Source organism: Leucoraja erinacea, chromosome 5 (assembly GCF_028641065.1).
Source record: "Leucoraja erinacea ecotype New England chromosome 5, Leri_hhj_1, whole genome shotgun sequence".
NCBI classification, from domain to species: domain Eukaryota; kingdom Metazoa; phylum Chordata; class Chondrichthyes; order Rajiformes; family Rajidae; genus Leucoraja; species Leucoraja erinaceus.
Window position 1 is genome coordinate 28,678,378 of NC_073381.1, and position 16,476 is coordinate 28,694,853.

The 16,476-nt window shown below is 39.4% G+C and overlaps 1 protein-coding gene across 2 annotated transcripts in view; it reads left to right on the top strand.

The window, feature by feature from the left end:
• Positions 1-16,476, top strand: part of asap2a (ArfGAP with SH3 domain, ankyrin repeat and PH domain 2a) — a 138,298-nt gene that overhangs the window by 50,281 nt on the left and 71,541 nt on the right. For both annotated transcript variants that reach the window (XM_055635286.1, XM_055635287.1), the window contains 2 exons: positions 12,042-12,187; positions 12,908-12,982. In XM_055635286.1, the coding sequence (XP_055491261.1) occupies positions 12,042-12,187; positions 12,908-12,982 (221 nt within the window). The remainder of the gene's footprint in view (positions 1-12,041; positions 12,188-12,907; positions 12,983-16,476) is intronic.

Genomic DNA, 16,476 nt, shown 5'->3' on the forward strand with positions numbered 1-16,476 from the left:
GGAGCGGGCAATGCCTTACCGGGTCGCCGTGCGGCAAGCTCCGGAGCGCTGTGTCCGCCGACCCAACAATTTGGAGCCGCGCAGCCAGGGGTAGAGTTGTCGGGGTCAGAGCGACAACCGGCGCCGCCCGCGGCCGGACGGAGCCCCCAGCTCCGCGAGGTTGGGAGTCGCTGACCAGGTAGGGGACTAAGAATTAAAGTTTTCCCCCTTCACCCCTACTCCACCACCACCACATAAAATCCCTCCAAACTAACTGACTAACATTTATGCAATGATTCCCCGGTCTCCGGGGAGGAGGCAGCCGCTCCAGACTTTTCAAGCCGCCCGCGCTACCTACCTAATCTACGCTAAAAATCTTCCATTCGGAAATCCGAAAATGTCCGAAATCCGACAAGTGTCTGGTCCCAAGGCTTTCGGATAAAAGGTTGTGCACCTGTACTAAGAAAGTGAAAGTTACGACACCTAATCAAAATAGTGGTATGAGAAGGAATGAGATTGGGGCTGGGGGATGGATCATTTCATATTATTCTGGCACAACTCATGATGCCCTAGCAACTAAAAACAGTGGGATCAGTTTATCTGAACTGGGCATAGGTATCAAGAGGATGGATCAAATGCATGATCAGTAGCCTTTAAATACGACCAATATGAGGGTAAAAAAAAGTTCATGGTTATAGCCTCAGATAAATGAAAGGAACAGTAATAGTGCAAAGATGAAAGAAAAACTAACACACAAAATAATAAAAACCAAAAGATGTATGAATAAAATACTATATCAAAAAACACTGTCTATGTGACGGGGAAAAAAAACTTTTCCGTGATCACTATGTATGCAGGGTAAACTACTATAAATGACATTTTAAAATTTGCAGGTGAATAAAATGTGAACTAAAAATAGAATGTTGAAAATATTCGGCAGGCACGATAGCATTTGTTGTAAGAGAACTAAACTTAACATTTCAAGTCAAAGACCCTTTGTCAGAATTGTGAAAGAGAGCATGCCAAATATGTCATGATTTGATAATAGAAATCAAAACTATATTTCAGACTCCAGGAATGGTCTCGCAGTGCAGTTGCAGTAAAAGGCCTTTTATATTCCCGCCTCTGGCAATAGAGTTTAAAGTGCCATTTGCCATCAAAATTCCTTGCAGCATATGATTGTTTACTTTTTCAGTGAATCAACATACCATCATTCCACTGCATCTCAGCAATTTTAATCTGTCATTGTTTAAAAAAGTTATTTAACTAGAATCCTTTGGGTTATTAAGAATGATGGATGAAGAAAAGCATGGCACCAATAGCCCATACTAAAGTCATGTGTCAGGCTTTTGATGCAAATGACTGTATTGACAAAATTAGAGAGGTTATACTTCAGTAATTTGTGCTGTTGTGAAATAGTATCTGGAGAATTATGTACAGTATTGGACTGCTATTTTACAGTTTTAATGAGAGAGTAGCAGACGTGCAACAAAGGAACAGTGTGGAAAAGAGAAATAAAGGCCTAGGCTTCAGTTTGTTGGAAACTATAACTTTGGGGAAGTATTTTAATAGCAATTAATATTGACTTCATCAAGACTTACATGGGATATTTTAACAAAGGAAGAGCAACAACGCAAAGAAGACCTGGAATATCTACATCCGGTAGAGGGATCCAGTGGTGCCTTTTCTTAAGAGAGCCTATCACAAATAACATAGTTTCCTTGGTTTCATTGAAAATAATAATTTGAAGAGACTTTCAAGGAACACAATATTAAAAATGCAGAACAAAACCATCGAAAGAAACACATCAGCAGCCCCCTATCACACTCGGTTGTTTTTTCCGTGGCTTTTTTATGCTTAGAATCTTGCGCTGGTTACCTTGCTAAGTGAATCATGGTTTTAACTGGTAATTTGTGGGAGAAAATGATTGCAACAGTGTCAGATTGTTTTAAGAGATCACCTAATATCCATCTGTGTGATAGACCTGGCACTTATTCATTGGTCTGGTTGATGTTTGACTCTGATCATTCAATGTTTAAAAAAAAAAATACTCTACAGAAAACAAGGTGAGGGTTGATCAATCTTTGACCAGTCAAAGCATGCAATATATTTTTTTAATATCTAGTAGTGTTCAGCTAGATGTACTGAAGCATAGGATAGCCTAGCAATTGTCTGAAATAAATGGCAGACATTATTATATTTATCGCCCCATATCTCAATCCGTAGCTTTATCCCTCAAAATAGTTGTGGACAAGGCAAGAAGGATTTGGGCCTGGGAGATTTCATTACTAAACCCTGAGCTCCAACACTGTTTGTTCATCTATAAAAATGAATTTAAAAAGTAATCAGAAGAAATCTCTTGAGGTCTAATACAATACTGTTAGTTGTCTAGAACTGTTGTTTGTATATGCTGCATGCAGTGCTGCATGTGTAGATGTGTTGGCGCGAGGACTTAATCTCTGAATGCGTTCAAAGCTAAAAAACATTGATAAGAGGCTGTCCGTGTACTCTGGATGTGGACTTTGTCTATTGCCAAGCAAGGTTTAGTGGTGCTGCTGGGTAAGTTCTTCAGGAAATAGCCAGATTGGGTATGTGTTGGATGAGCCAACACAAATTTTAAATCTCAACTTTGTCAGATTGTCTGTTTCAGATGTATCTGTCCATGATGGGTTATGTAAGCATGGCCATTATTCATATCTTGTGGAGACAATGATCTTTCGTCACATGCAAAACTCCCTCAGTGGGGATAGACTGAGAACAGATGGAGTAGCTCAAAACTGATCATTGATGGCTCATTGCCAACCTTTTGCAGCAACTGAAGAAATATTCACCACCATAATGTGCAACTTAGTGGTTCAGCATGTTGCTTATCCTCCAATTATTGCCAAACCAAAAGTTCAATCCTAGTTCAATGAAGAATCCATGCTGGGAGTAGCACTTAGTTTTTAGTTATCACAAAATGCCAAATTTGTAAAGTCACATCATCATCGGCGGTCACTCGAAAAAAGTATGACTGTCCTCTTTTGGGAGGACGCCTGTGCGTGACATTGTTTAACGTGGGGAGACTGGTGCACAGTCGGCCACCACACGTTTCTTGACAGATCTGGGTCAGGTTCCAGTGGCATGGAGTCCAGGACGACCGGGGACCCTTTTCTGCTGCAGCCTTCATCTGCCTTCCCAGGCGGATTGGTTGGATTGCCCTTTGTCAGAGACCTCTCCCTCGACCTTACTGCCATGGGTGGCCCTACCAGGAGCATAGCTCCAGACGGCATCACTCTCAGGATCACAGGACCACAAAAGCTTCTCCACGGAAGAAGCATTCTGGAAAACCTCCTTGCATCCTTTCCAATGCCTCCACATTCTTCCTGTAATGGGGCAACCTGAACAACACGTAATGCTTTAAATGCGGCCTAACCAAAATCCTTTGTAGCTGGCTCTAGAACCAGTGCAGGTATTGCCAACAGTACGTAACATTTTCTAAACAAATTTAGAAAGTACGTAACATTTTCTAAACAAATTTAGAAAATGTCAAGTGATATCTTTAATGCAGAAGCTGAATTTCATTTATAAGAAATACTAGACTAAGTGGGACCCGTTGGGTCCCAGCATCACATGGGAGGGCTCGTCCCCCAATTCCAATATTGGTGGTCAGTGGGGAGAAGGGGGTTTCTGGAGCGCTAGTATGGGTGTTGTGGGCTGAAGGGACTGGTTTCCAGAGGGCTAGTATGGACATTGTGGGCCGAATGGATTGTTGGGCTGGCAGCTCAGTCCCTCAAGCCTGTTGTGCTGGCAGCTCACTCACGGCTGGTGGGCTGGCAGTTGACTCACGGCTATTCCTTGAAATTCCATTTCAAGCAGGGTGCAAGGCCACCAAATTCAAGTGCAGTATCATACCATTTCAAGCAGGGTGCAAGGCCACTGAAGACAGTGAGTCATGACCTCTCCCTCCTCCATCTTGCAGATACTGAGCCACGCCCACACTTCTGGGTTTTATAGTTCCTCCCCCCTCCCACCAGAAGGGGCGTGGCCTTCATGGTGTGATTGACAGGAGAGAGAATCTCAACATTTAAAAAACACTAATAACTTTTATTTTTCATCGATGGGAAAAAGCCTCGGCACCTGATGAGTGGAGGGGGACTCTGAGTAAGATGGCCAAAAATCACAGCCATACGTGGTAGCGCTTTTTCTAAAATCAATATAAAGCGCAAGGAGCAGATACACTTTTAAGAAGTATAATAAAGTTTAGCGGGCATTTAACCTACTGGTCGGTTTTCCTTGGTCCTAAAAACTCCAATGAGCCAATTAAAATGCCCAGTCAGCGAAGGAGATTGCCTACGGCTGCCCTCGACAGCCTGTAACTACATAGCGACCCCACTCCACTACACTACGAGTTCAAAAGAACCATGCCGACCAATTTTTACTCGCGGAAAATTTTTCAACATGCTGAAAATTTTTCCGCAACCTAACTGAGGCTGCGAGTATGCGGGAACTTTCCTTGAGCATGAAGGAGAGTTCCAGTGACCTCATAGGTCTTCCAAGGACCACATGTCGACCATGCTGCGAGTTTGAGTCGAGGGCAAACTTTTTAAATCACAGATTAGGTCGCCACAGTGGGACAACCCCTTTACAGTAGATAAAGAATAAATAAATAGTTTTATGATAAACTGATAATTGTGTCTGATTTGTTTCTATTTATAAAGCATTAATTGTGCTCCATACATAGTGTATTAAGATCTCATCTTTTAAACAACCATTATTAACAAATTATGCAAACCTGTTTCAGTGATGTGGAGAGCAAGATCTTGCGTTTCCTCAGCCCAACAAGCGTGTGCAGAAGAGCGATTATACAAGAAGCAGCATGCTAAATTTTCCCAGATTGATATCAGACTTCATTTTTCTAAGCTTTGCAGGAGCTGCTCTATAGTTCGTGATATCCTTTGTCAGGAGGACAAATGATCGCCAGTTACAAAGGGCACTGACAGTTTAGTTCATGTGTGCAAAAAAAAACCTTTAGATAACGTTACCTGCCACTTTCAAGTCTACAGTTAATATATTTAAAACTCTTCTTTCTCCTACCTGATACAACATCACATTTGGAGTCAACATATGTTGGCATCATCCAGAACTTCAAACTTCACTGTCAGAAGTATCTGTCAGGGTATTTTGTCACATGTTAGAGTGACGATCTCCCACTTTAGGTTAATATGACATGGCAGGATCCCGACAGAACTGAGGCAAGTGAGAGGCTGGAAGTCAGTATAGATGGTGATGAAAGTTCTGTGGACAAAATAGGCAGGAGCATGGCAGGGAGTGAGGAACGGCTGTTGGATTAAGTTGTATTTATTTTAATGTGAGAGTCCTGGTGGGTAAAGTGGATGAACTTGTGCCATGTGGGGAGGTGTGGGGGGAGGGGGAAACTTAATGTTCCTGGGTACAGGTGCCACAGGAGAGAGATTGCTGGGCAGCTGAATTACTGTATTATGAACATTTCTCGGGCAGAGAACCCTATAATATCCTGGAGATAACCTGTAGTCCCTTGTTGCATATGTGCCAGCTGAGTAATTCATTTTTAGGTGTACAAAATCTTCCTTTCAACTGAGTTGGTCCCCCGGCTTGACATTAATAGTAGAAAGCGGAGTATACCCGTCACTGAGGGGATATGTTCTACTGGAGTACAATTCTCCAACTATATTTCACCATGAGTGTTCAGTTTAGAATTATCGGACCACTTCTGAATCTGATCTACTTACCACATTGTTACATGGCACAGAGGAGTCATTTTTAGCGCTCCCATCTGGCAGAAGATACAAAAGCTTTAAGGCATGCTCAAGTAGACTCGGGAACAGCTGCTTCTTCCCCTCTGTTATCAGGCTTCCAAAATATCCTTCCTTATGCCAGGATACCGTGGGATTCATCTCCACCTCATTGTGGACATTTGGACTTTGTGCTACAATGCTGAAATCTAAATTCTGCACTCCATCTTCCCCTTTGCTCTACCTTTTGTACTTGAGTTTGACTTGATTTGTATTAATGTATATTATGTGATTGGATTGGATTGGATAGCAAGCAAAGAACAACTTTTTACTGTACCTCTGTACACATGACAATAATAAACTTAAACCTGTGTGATGTTCACTTTTTCCAATAGTGACATTACATCCACAGTGTTAATTGGTGAGTTTGAGGTCGGCTGCATTTATCTTGGTATTGATTCTCAGCACTCATCACAGAACCAATCTGAATTGGCTTTCAGCAGTTGATCAGTTCTGTTCATGGTGATTCTACTGGACCATTGTTGGTCATGTCATTGAAATCCCTCACCCAGAATAATACTCACCTTTCTTATTCCTCCAACTGTCATTTGTCATGGAGGAATACAAATACATTTTGGTAAACAAGAACAGTATGTTATAATTGGGACACAAAATTGCAGATGCTAGAATGTGGGGCAGAAACCAAACTCCCGGGAAAATCATCGGGTCCAGCAGAGCCTCTGGAGTCAAAAGGATGGTTGACGTTTCAGGTCAAGACACCGTATGTCAACATTAGATTTTGTAGCTCTTCCCCCAATCCTATTCCAGTTCTCGGTTTCCTGAGGTGGCCAATGAAGGAGAGTCAAGATCCGCTGACAAAGAATGTTTGGAAGGTGATGCACTCCTTTGGATGTTTATGCTGTGCTTCTGTTTGGACCTGATAATAAAGCTCAAGGTTCTTAGGTTATGCAATCAAGGGCAGAGATTCCCTCATAGATGGGAATGTTACGCCTGGAGACTTTGAGAGTGTCCTGGAATTATTTCCTCATTCCACTGGTAATTTCTTTGCATGATGGAACTGGAATAGAATATGGGAATCCAATTTGGTTGCATGCAAACTGCTTGGCTTGTCCATCTGAGATGATGAGTAATTATGCATCCAGTTCTGGGATATTGACCTGGGAGAGGACACTGAGATTGGTCACTTGCTTTGTTACTGGATTTATATAATTTAATGGAGGCAACATTGGTGGAATTTCTTCAGTTCCTTACAAAATGACTTAAAGCCTTAAAGCCATATTTTTTTTAAACCAGACTTGTGAGCATTCTGGAGTGAACACTGGGATTAATGTCAGGTGTGTGAATACTAAAAGGGTCTAGATTTGGTGTCAATGAATGTAGTGTTTAATTCCTCTGGTAACACCTCATTGAGGTTGGGAATGTGGAAGCATCACAGGCACATGGACTCAGACAGCACATAAACATAAATTATACATAAATTACACATTCTACAGGCCAGTTTAAAAAAGACTGCATAAATAATGGCCATGATTTCAGCAAAAGCTACTTGTGATGACATGTGGTTGTCTCTTCTGTGTTGAAGATGTGTAGGCATGTTTGTCATGCTCTATTTAATTGCCATACCTGCTTTTCTAACTCGAAGAAAGGAAAATGTGTCAAGGAATTAAATATTGCAATGTGTTTGGGAAATGCAGCTTTATCTTTTATTATTTAAATTTGATTCATGTTCAAGTTGTAAGGATGAAGCTGGCTGAATAGCCAAGTGCGTCAGAAAGAGTTAAAGTACATGCGTGTGAGGGTTTAATATTATTGGTTGTTTGGAACTGGGTGGCAAATGTTGTGCCTCTATTCAAGAAGGGTTGCAGGGGAAAATGCTGGGAACTATAGGCCAGTGGGCTTAACATCTGTAGTCGTAAAGTTACTAGAGAGTTTTCTGAGTGATAGGATATACAGGCATTTAGACGGACAAGAGCTGATTAGGGATAGTCAGCATGCGTTGGGACGTGAGAGGCCATGACTTAAACCTGAGTTTTTTAAAGACGTGATCAAAAAGGTAAAAGGTCGATGAAAGCTGAGTTGTAGATGTTGTATACATTCGACAAGGTTCCGCAAGGTGGGCTGCTCCAGAAGGTAAGATCACACGATCACCGAGGAGAGAAAGCTGAATTAATAGAAAATTGGCTTCATGGATGGAAACAGAGGGTGATAGTGGAAGGTTGCTTCTCTGACTAGAGGCCTGTGACTAGTGGTGTGCCTCGGGGGTCGGTGCTGGGTCCATTATCGTTTGTCATCTATACCAATGAATTGGATGAGAACATACATGACAAGATTAGCAAGTTTGCTGATGATGCAAAGGTGGGTGGTTTTGCAGATAGTGAAGATAGTTCTGGAAAACTGCAGCAGGATCTTGATCAATTGGCCAAGTGGGCTGAAGAATGGTTGATGGAATTTAGTGTAGTGAAATGTGAGGTGTTGCATTTTGGTAAGTCTAACAAGGGCAGGACCTACACTGTGAATGGTAGGGTTCTGGGGAGTGTTGTAGAGCAGGGGGATCTAGGAGTGCAGGTACTTGAAGATGTAGTTGCAGGTAGATAGGGTGATCAAAAAGGCTTTTGGCACATGGCCTTCATCAGTCAGAGTATTGAGTATAGAAGTTGGGAGGTCATGTTGTAGTTGTCAAAGACGTTGGTGTTGCCGCATTTAGAGTATTGTGTTCGGTGCTGGGCACCGTGATATAGGAAAGATGTTAAGCTGGAAAGGGTACAGAGAACATTTACGAGGGTGTTGCCAGGACTAGAAGGTCTGAGCTATAGGGAGATATTGAGTAAGCTTGGACTCTATTCATTGGAGCACAGGAGGATGAGGGGAGATCTTATAGAGGTGGGAAAAAAATAATGAGAGGAATAGATCGGGTAGATGCACAGTCTCTTACCTAGAATAGGCGAATCGAGCACCAGAGGACATAGGTTTAAGGCGAGGGACAGATTTAATAGGAATGCGAGGGGTAGCTTTTTTTATACAAAGGGTGGTGGGTGTATGGAACAAGCTGCCGGAGGAGGTAGTTGAGGCAGGGGCTATCTCAATGTTTAAGAAACAGACAGGTGCATGGATAGGACAGGTTTGGAGAGATATGGACCAATTGCGTGCAGGTGGATTCGTGTAGTGAGGGCATGTTGGCCGATGTGGGCAAGTTGGGCTGAAGGGCCTGTTTCCACGCCGTATCTCTGTATGACTGAACGGATCTTTTTTCTTAGTTGACTAAGTTTTATGACCAGGAATATTTAATTTACGACGTCAATGCAGTTGAAGCAATGTCTTCTTGACATCTTCCATTTTACTGGATCTTCTCTAGTTTTCAACTTTATTTATTTATTTATTTTAAAAATTGGTATTTTATTAGAAGTAAGTACAACCAAATGGCACCAAAGTGCCTAATATATATTTTCATAATACATTTTATGTACAGCTTCTTATTTTTTTTTGGTATATTAAAGAAAGATTAGAATATGAAAAATAAATTAGATAGTAAAGGATAGAAAAGCGTGAGATATAGTGTGTGAAGAAAAAGAAGAAAGACGAATGAGTGAAGAAAGTTGAGAAAAAGAAAATAGCAAAAAAGAGAACGACATTAAAAAAAAAGGGTAAGGAGATCATTGTTTATAATCTTGACCAACCCTCGTCCAGTCCTGAAGCAGTTAGTTTTTACAATTGTGTTGCACCATATGATTCCAAAAAGACGACAAATGGAGACCAACTCGTTATGAATTGGTCTGATTTATCCATTAGGAGGAATCTCATTTCCTCAAGATGTGCGGTGTCCAACATACTTGCAATCCACATTTTAAGCATTGGTATAGATGTGTTTTTCCAAAATGTAAGTATTACTTTTTTTGCTATTATTAAACCATAGTTAAAAAATAAAATTTGAGATGTGTTCAATTTATTCCCATCTTCCATTACTCCAAATATAATCATTTCAGTATTAGGTTCCATTCTTATCTTGAATAATTTTGTAAATATTTCGAAAATATCACTCCAAAATCTATAAAGTTTTATGCAGGAAACTAAGGAGTGTGTTATAGTTGTGTTTTGGGGTAGACATTTATCACAACTTTATTTTTAACTCTATGTTAACCCAGTAAATCTGATTTTCCATCTCCCATTGATTAATTTTGTTTTAAATTAAAGTAAGGCTTTGCTCAATCATAATACCCATTGCCTCTCAATCACGAGGATCTATATTTTAAGTTATAAGTTTAAGTTAAGCTACATTTGCTCTAATTAATTGAACACAGAATCTGTATTGAAGGAGTATGTCACTGAGAAATTGTTGCATTATTAGATGTGCCACCTCCTGAATTGGATGTTAAAATTGAGAATCTATTTTTCACTATTTGAAGATTAGTAAAATAATTCACTGTGTTCTGACTAATTTAAACCTCGCCTGGCACGAGAAATGGATTGACTGTCAGTTTTCCTTTTCACACAGTTGCAACTGGTAGTCTAACATTAAATCTACTTTAAGTAATTAGCATGAAGCATGGTGAATGTTAGACATAGTTGAAATACAATTTATTTTTCTGTCACAAAAGTACGATTAAAGATTAAAAAATGCAAATTTAATAATTGTGTAACAACACAAACACAATTCTATATAGTATAACAATATTAAAATATGGAGATACACGGAACTGCAGATTCTGGAATCTTGAGTAAACCATAAAGTGCTGGAGTAACTCTGGGTCATGCGGCATATGTTGAGGGAATGGATAGGCGATGTTTTGGTTAGGACTCTTCTTCAGACTGAAGACATTCATTTATTTCAGGGTCATTGAAAGAGATAAGTAGATGTAAGCAGACTTTGAAGTTTGAGTATAATGTGGTGTATTTTTTGTTAATATATTTTGCCATACATTGTCGTTAGTTGAAATTTGCTGTCTTCAGTAATATTCTGGGTTTTTTTTTATCGTTACCTCGGTTATTTGCCTATGTAAGCAGCAACTCACCAGGCATTGCAGATAATTTCAGATGTAGCCTCACATCCATGTACTAAATAGCCTAGTGTGTGATGGATTCTTAGCATTATCTTTTCACATGTTCTGCAAATAATATCTTGATTCCAGTTATAATTGCTGTCGAGGGTTAGCATGTGTACCTTAACCATTCGATGATTGTAGGATTATTCATCAATTTGCAAAATAGACTCCCAACAATGATACAATACCTAATGATGAGTACACAGTGAACCAGTTGCTGTTTGGACTGTAAAAATTACATATTTAGATTTGTAAGTATGTTTCACATTGATTAAAAGAACAGTGAATTCCGGAAGTTCGAAATAGAAATTTGAAAAAGCTTACCAATTAGCTTTTGTTACTGTTTCAGTCTCTGAAACAATAACAGTTTATTTTAATTTTGGTTTGACTGGTTGTTGTAAAATGAGCGATCTTCTAGGTTTAAGAAAGAACTGCAGATGCTGGAAAAGTCATAGGTAGACAAAAATGCTCGAGAAACTCAGCGGGTGAGGCAGAATCTATGGAGAGAAGGAATATGTGATGTTTCGGGTCGAGACCCTTCTTCAGAAAGGTTGAGCCCTATCTTTTAAATTAATAACACATTTAAAAAGGTGTAATATAATAAATCAGAAGATTTCTAATTAGATATGTTTCTTTACGAAGTTTTGATTGATGTTTTTCTCTCTATTTTGCCAAACTGTTAACTCATTTTCAAATAAGCGGAAATCTGAAATAAAAGAGAAATGCAAGGAAGTCTTCCAAATGAGTGAAAGTACCTACCAATCAGATGTAATTGATTTATCTTTGCATTTCATTATATTCCATGTTCCTCATCTAAATCAGTGATCCTCATTAATATCCAATTGGTAGGCTTTGTTAGCAGAAATACTTCAATGTGAGAGATATATTAACTACTAAATTAGTACATTGATGACTACTCTCTTTTACAAGTCATTCCCATGTAATGGAAAAAATCTTTTGGACCAAAAGTGCTCCATTACTACAAACATAACTAAAAATCTGAAGGTGTGCTCAATACGTACAATACAAATGCACACGAGCAGAGGCACTGGTGTCCTTGATCGTTGCCTTCTTCATCACTTCCTACCCTCTGCACCTAATCTCCCCCTGAATCTTTGCTGACCTTAAATTATTTTGCAGATTTTCATCCTACCCTACCACAGACCTCCTCCCTTTAGCTCATGTAGTCATGGTTGTAGTCATATTGTGAATGGAAATTTGTGTTTCATGAACTATTTTCCATTTGCAACAGGGCATGTGGAAAATGAAGAACAGTACACGCAGGCATTGGAGAAGTTTGGTGGTAACTGTGTCTGCCGTGATGATCCTGATCTTGGCTCCGCTTTTTTGAAGTTTGCAGTCTTTACTAAAGAGTTAACTGCACTTTTCAAAAACCTGGTAAGACTTTAAACCTGTGCCTCTATGCAGATACATTTTTGTCAAAAGAAACTTGTGTATAGTTTAAGTGATGCAAATTGTTTTCCTTATTTATAATTATAAAATAGTGTATATATAATGTGTGTATTGATCACTGAAACTATAGTAGAGTCTTTAAGATAACTACTACAAAATAGTCCTAGGTCCATATCAAATCGATTGTGGCTTTGATTGAAAAAAAAACAGGAGTCTCAAGTGTCTCAAGAATCTCAACTTCAAAATAATATCACCAGTGAGGCCAAATAGTGATTCCTGTTTTGATATATTTATATTCCGAGTGGCACCAAATGACGCTGACTAATCCATAGAAAGATAACTAATGGTTTCAATCATTGTTTTAGCTATTTTTTTAGCTAAACCTTCCAAAGATGGAAGATCATTACAAATCATTTTCTAGTGCCTATAGCTGCATACTTCAATTAGTAGACAATTATAAAAATCAGACAGTGAACAATTTTTTTAAATGTGAGGAAAGGTTGTGTACTTCAAATCGGGGGGGGGGGGGGGGGGGAGCTCAACAGCGGCTTTTCCTTTATCCTGCACAATTCCATGTAACTTTCTACAGTTAGATGTCGCCTATCGTTGTATCATGTGCATACATACACTGTTAAATAGATTGTTTAGAGAATTTGCAAATAATTGCAGAATTAGCAAATAAATTGGTTATTTATCACAATGCAGATTCAGAATATGAACAATATCATCACTTTTCCTCTGGACAGCTTATTAAAAGGAGACCTAAAAGGAGTTAAAGGGGTAAGTTTATAGTACTTTATTTCATTTTTAAATGACTCTCATGGATACCACTTTGAAGATTTGCACAAACTATTGGATAAAATCATTTGTTTCACTGTTGTAGCAATAATCTGTGGGCCAGTAAATGTTAAAACAAATCAGAATAATATTCTGCATGCTATTGCACTTTTACATTATGTGCCTCTTTGATGACCCTCAGACTATCCTTGCTCGGACTTTCCTGGCTTTACCTTGCACTAAACGTTATTCCCTTATCATGTATCTATACACTGTAAATGGATCATTGTAATCATGTATTATCTTTCTGCCGACTGGTTAGCACGCAACAAAAGATTTTCCCTGTACCTGCACAAGTGACAATAAACTGAACTGAAACTACCATCAAAAATCTTGGCAGAATCGGTAAATGTTCGCACTGGATATGAAGGATATTGCACCATTTTCTCAATTACATTGTTGTAAACTTCCATGTCAGTGTTGGCCACCTCCTTCGTTATTCCACCTTGCCTTTTGTAACGTAGAAACAGGAATAATCTGTAGATTCCCTCAGATGCGTTCTGGCATTCAGTGAAATTGTGTACTAACTTGCTAGAAATACTCCTGTGCTTTTTACCTCAACCACTCTTTGCGGCTGGCAATTCTACATTCACACCTAGCTAAATAAAGAGCTGAAATAGGAAAGCAGTTTAGCCATCATTATTTTACTGTTCATATAGTGGTGACAAACAGCAAAGTTCGTGAATCTTTTTTTTTTAAGGATTTCTTCCAACAAGAAAAAGTAAATAACTTTGACCCACTGAGAGCTGCAATTAAAAAAACACATTGTTTTCTATGTGTAGGAAGGAACTGCAGATGCTGGCTTACACTGAAGTAAGACACGAAATGCTGTAGTAAAACAGTGGGTCAGGCAGCATCTTTGGAGAGAAGGAATGGGTGATGTTTTGGATCAAGACTCTTTCAGATTGCAGTCTGAAGAAGGGTCTCGACCCCAGAAGTCACCCATTCCTTCTTTCCAGAGATGCTACCTGTCTCAATGTGTTACTCCAGCATTTTGAGTCTATCTACATTGTTTTCTATGTTTATTAACATATTTAACATTATAACAACGGAGAGAACACCATTTCAAGGAAACAGTTCTGTGAGAAGTGCAGAAGGGCCTGCTGGGTACAGCATCGGTGCGACAAGATACCAGTATAATGAAGCAGCAATACTGAACTTCATGTAAGCTGAACGGCAAGCGCATCTCTCAATTAGTGGATGGGATCAAGGCCCTGCAGTCCTACCATTGTACCATTGTGAATGGTGGTAGACAAGTTAACAGCTAATCAGAGAGGGAGGAAGCTCCATGTACATCCCTAATGTCAAAGACTGATAGATTCATCATTTGAGTGTTAGATAAAATGCTGAAGAATTCATATTTATGTTCATTCAAAAGTTCTGAATAGGCGATCTGTCTTGGCTTCCTCTTGAGATGCCATCATTGCAGAAGCTCATTCTCAGCTACTTTGTTTCACTCAACATGACATAGAGACTGCAGACAGCGTTAGATTCAGCAAAGGTAGCATTCTACCTAGTTATTCAACTAGGTAGCATTCCAGCTGTAGTACCAAACCACTCTACTCCAGAATTATCTGCACCACTAATGAGTAGAAATAGGGAACTGCAGATGCTGGTTTGCACAAAAAGACACAAAGTGCTAGAGTAACTCAGCAGGACAAGCAGCACCTCTGAAGAACATGGATGGGAGAAATTCCGGGTTGGAACTTGATGGCTTTTTGTTAAAGCAGTGAAGTCTTGTTTCAACCTTATAAAATGTTAGTACAACCATAGCTGGAAATACTGCATGCCGTTCTAGTCCCCACACTACGTATGGGAGGGATGTGATTGCACTGGAGAGGGTGCAGAGGAGATTTACCACAATTATGCCTGAGATTAAATGTTTTATTTATGAGGAGAGACTTGATAGACTGGGTTTCTTTTCCTTGGAGCATAGAAAGCCGAGTGGGGACTTGATATATAAAATTATGTGAGATATGATAAATGGAATAAAACTTTTGCCCCATGGTAGTGGTGTCTGTGACCAGAGGATATAGGTTTAAGATGATGCAGGGAGAGGGCAAGGAAGGAGAATAATCATTGTAGACAACAAATCTCCCCAGAAATATAAATCAGATGGGGAGGAGTTTTATATAAATATTGAACAACGAAAAGATTTAACAAAATGAGTGTTCTAAGGAAAACTGTGGAATTGTGGCAAATAGGGAGATTCACCATCAAGTATTTTGTTCAATTCCTCAACGGATATTGTGCACAAGTCACTCAGGAATTGTATAAACATGACCGATTTCATTCTTGGGTCTTAAAAGAAGTTGCCATTGAAATGGTTGTTGCATTGATTTAACTTTCCAGAATTTGCCAGATTTGCCAATGTTTAGATTAGATTGGATACTAGCAAGATGGAAGGGAGACTGAAAGCAGGAAACCACAGGCCAGTAAAATTAATCTCTGTAGAAGGGAAAATGTTAAAAGCTATCCTTAACGATATTATAGCAGTGAACATAGAAAAATTAAAAGTAATCAGACAGCATAATTTTGGGAAACTAAATGGAAGGTAGGATTGTTTAGATGGCTAAACATAGAAACATAGAAAATAGTTGCAGGAGGAGGCCATTCGGCCCTTTGAGCCAGCACCGCCATTCATTGTGATCATGGCTGATCGTCCCCAATCAATAACCCGTGCCTGCCTTCACCCCATGATCCCCAGCCCCTAGAGTTCTATCTTAAATCCATCCAGTGATTTGGCCTCCACTGCCCTCTGTGGCAGGGAATTCCACAAATTCACAACCCTCTGGGTGAAAAAGTTTTTTCTCACATCAGTCTTAAATGGCCTCCCCTTTATTCTAAGACTGTGGCCTCTGATTCTGGACTCGCCCAACATTGGGAACATTTTTCCTGCATCTAGCTTGTCCAGTCCTTTTATAAATGTATGTGTTTCTATAAGATATCCCCTCATCCTTCTAAACTCCAGTGAATACAAGCCTAATCTTTTCAATCTTTCCTCATGACAGTCCCACCATCCCAGGGATCAATCTAGCATAGACATAATGGGCAAGTGGCTTCCTCTTATGTTGCAAGGAGTATAATATATAAAAAAGAGAGAGAATTATTTATTAATCGGAATGTGATGTGAATAAAAGTGAACTGCTGGAAATACTGTTCCGAGATGTCCAGAGACATTTTATAAGTTGACACGACAAAGGTTATTGTGGAAAAAAAAAGTTGAATGGATGGGAGATCATGTTTTGACTAATAAAATAATGAATGGTAAACAGGGAACGGAGATCAGGCATAAATGGTTGCTTTTTTTGTGGTTGATAAGCTGTAACATTTGGTGTGTCAGAGGGATCAGTGGTGGGGCTTCAACCTTTTTTTTTAAGATTTGGAGTAATTGCCTATGGTAAATATGCTGATAATTCAAAAACAAGTAGAAAAGT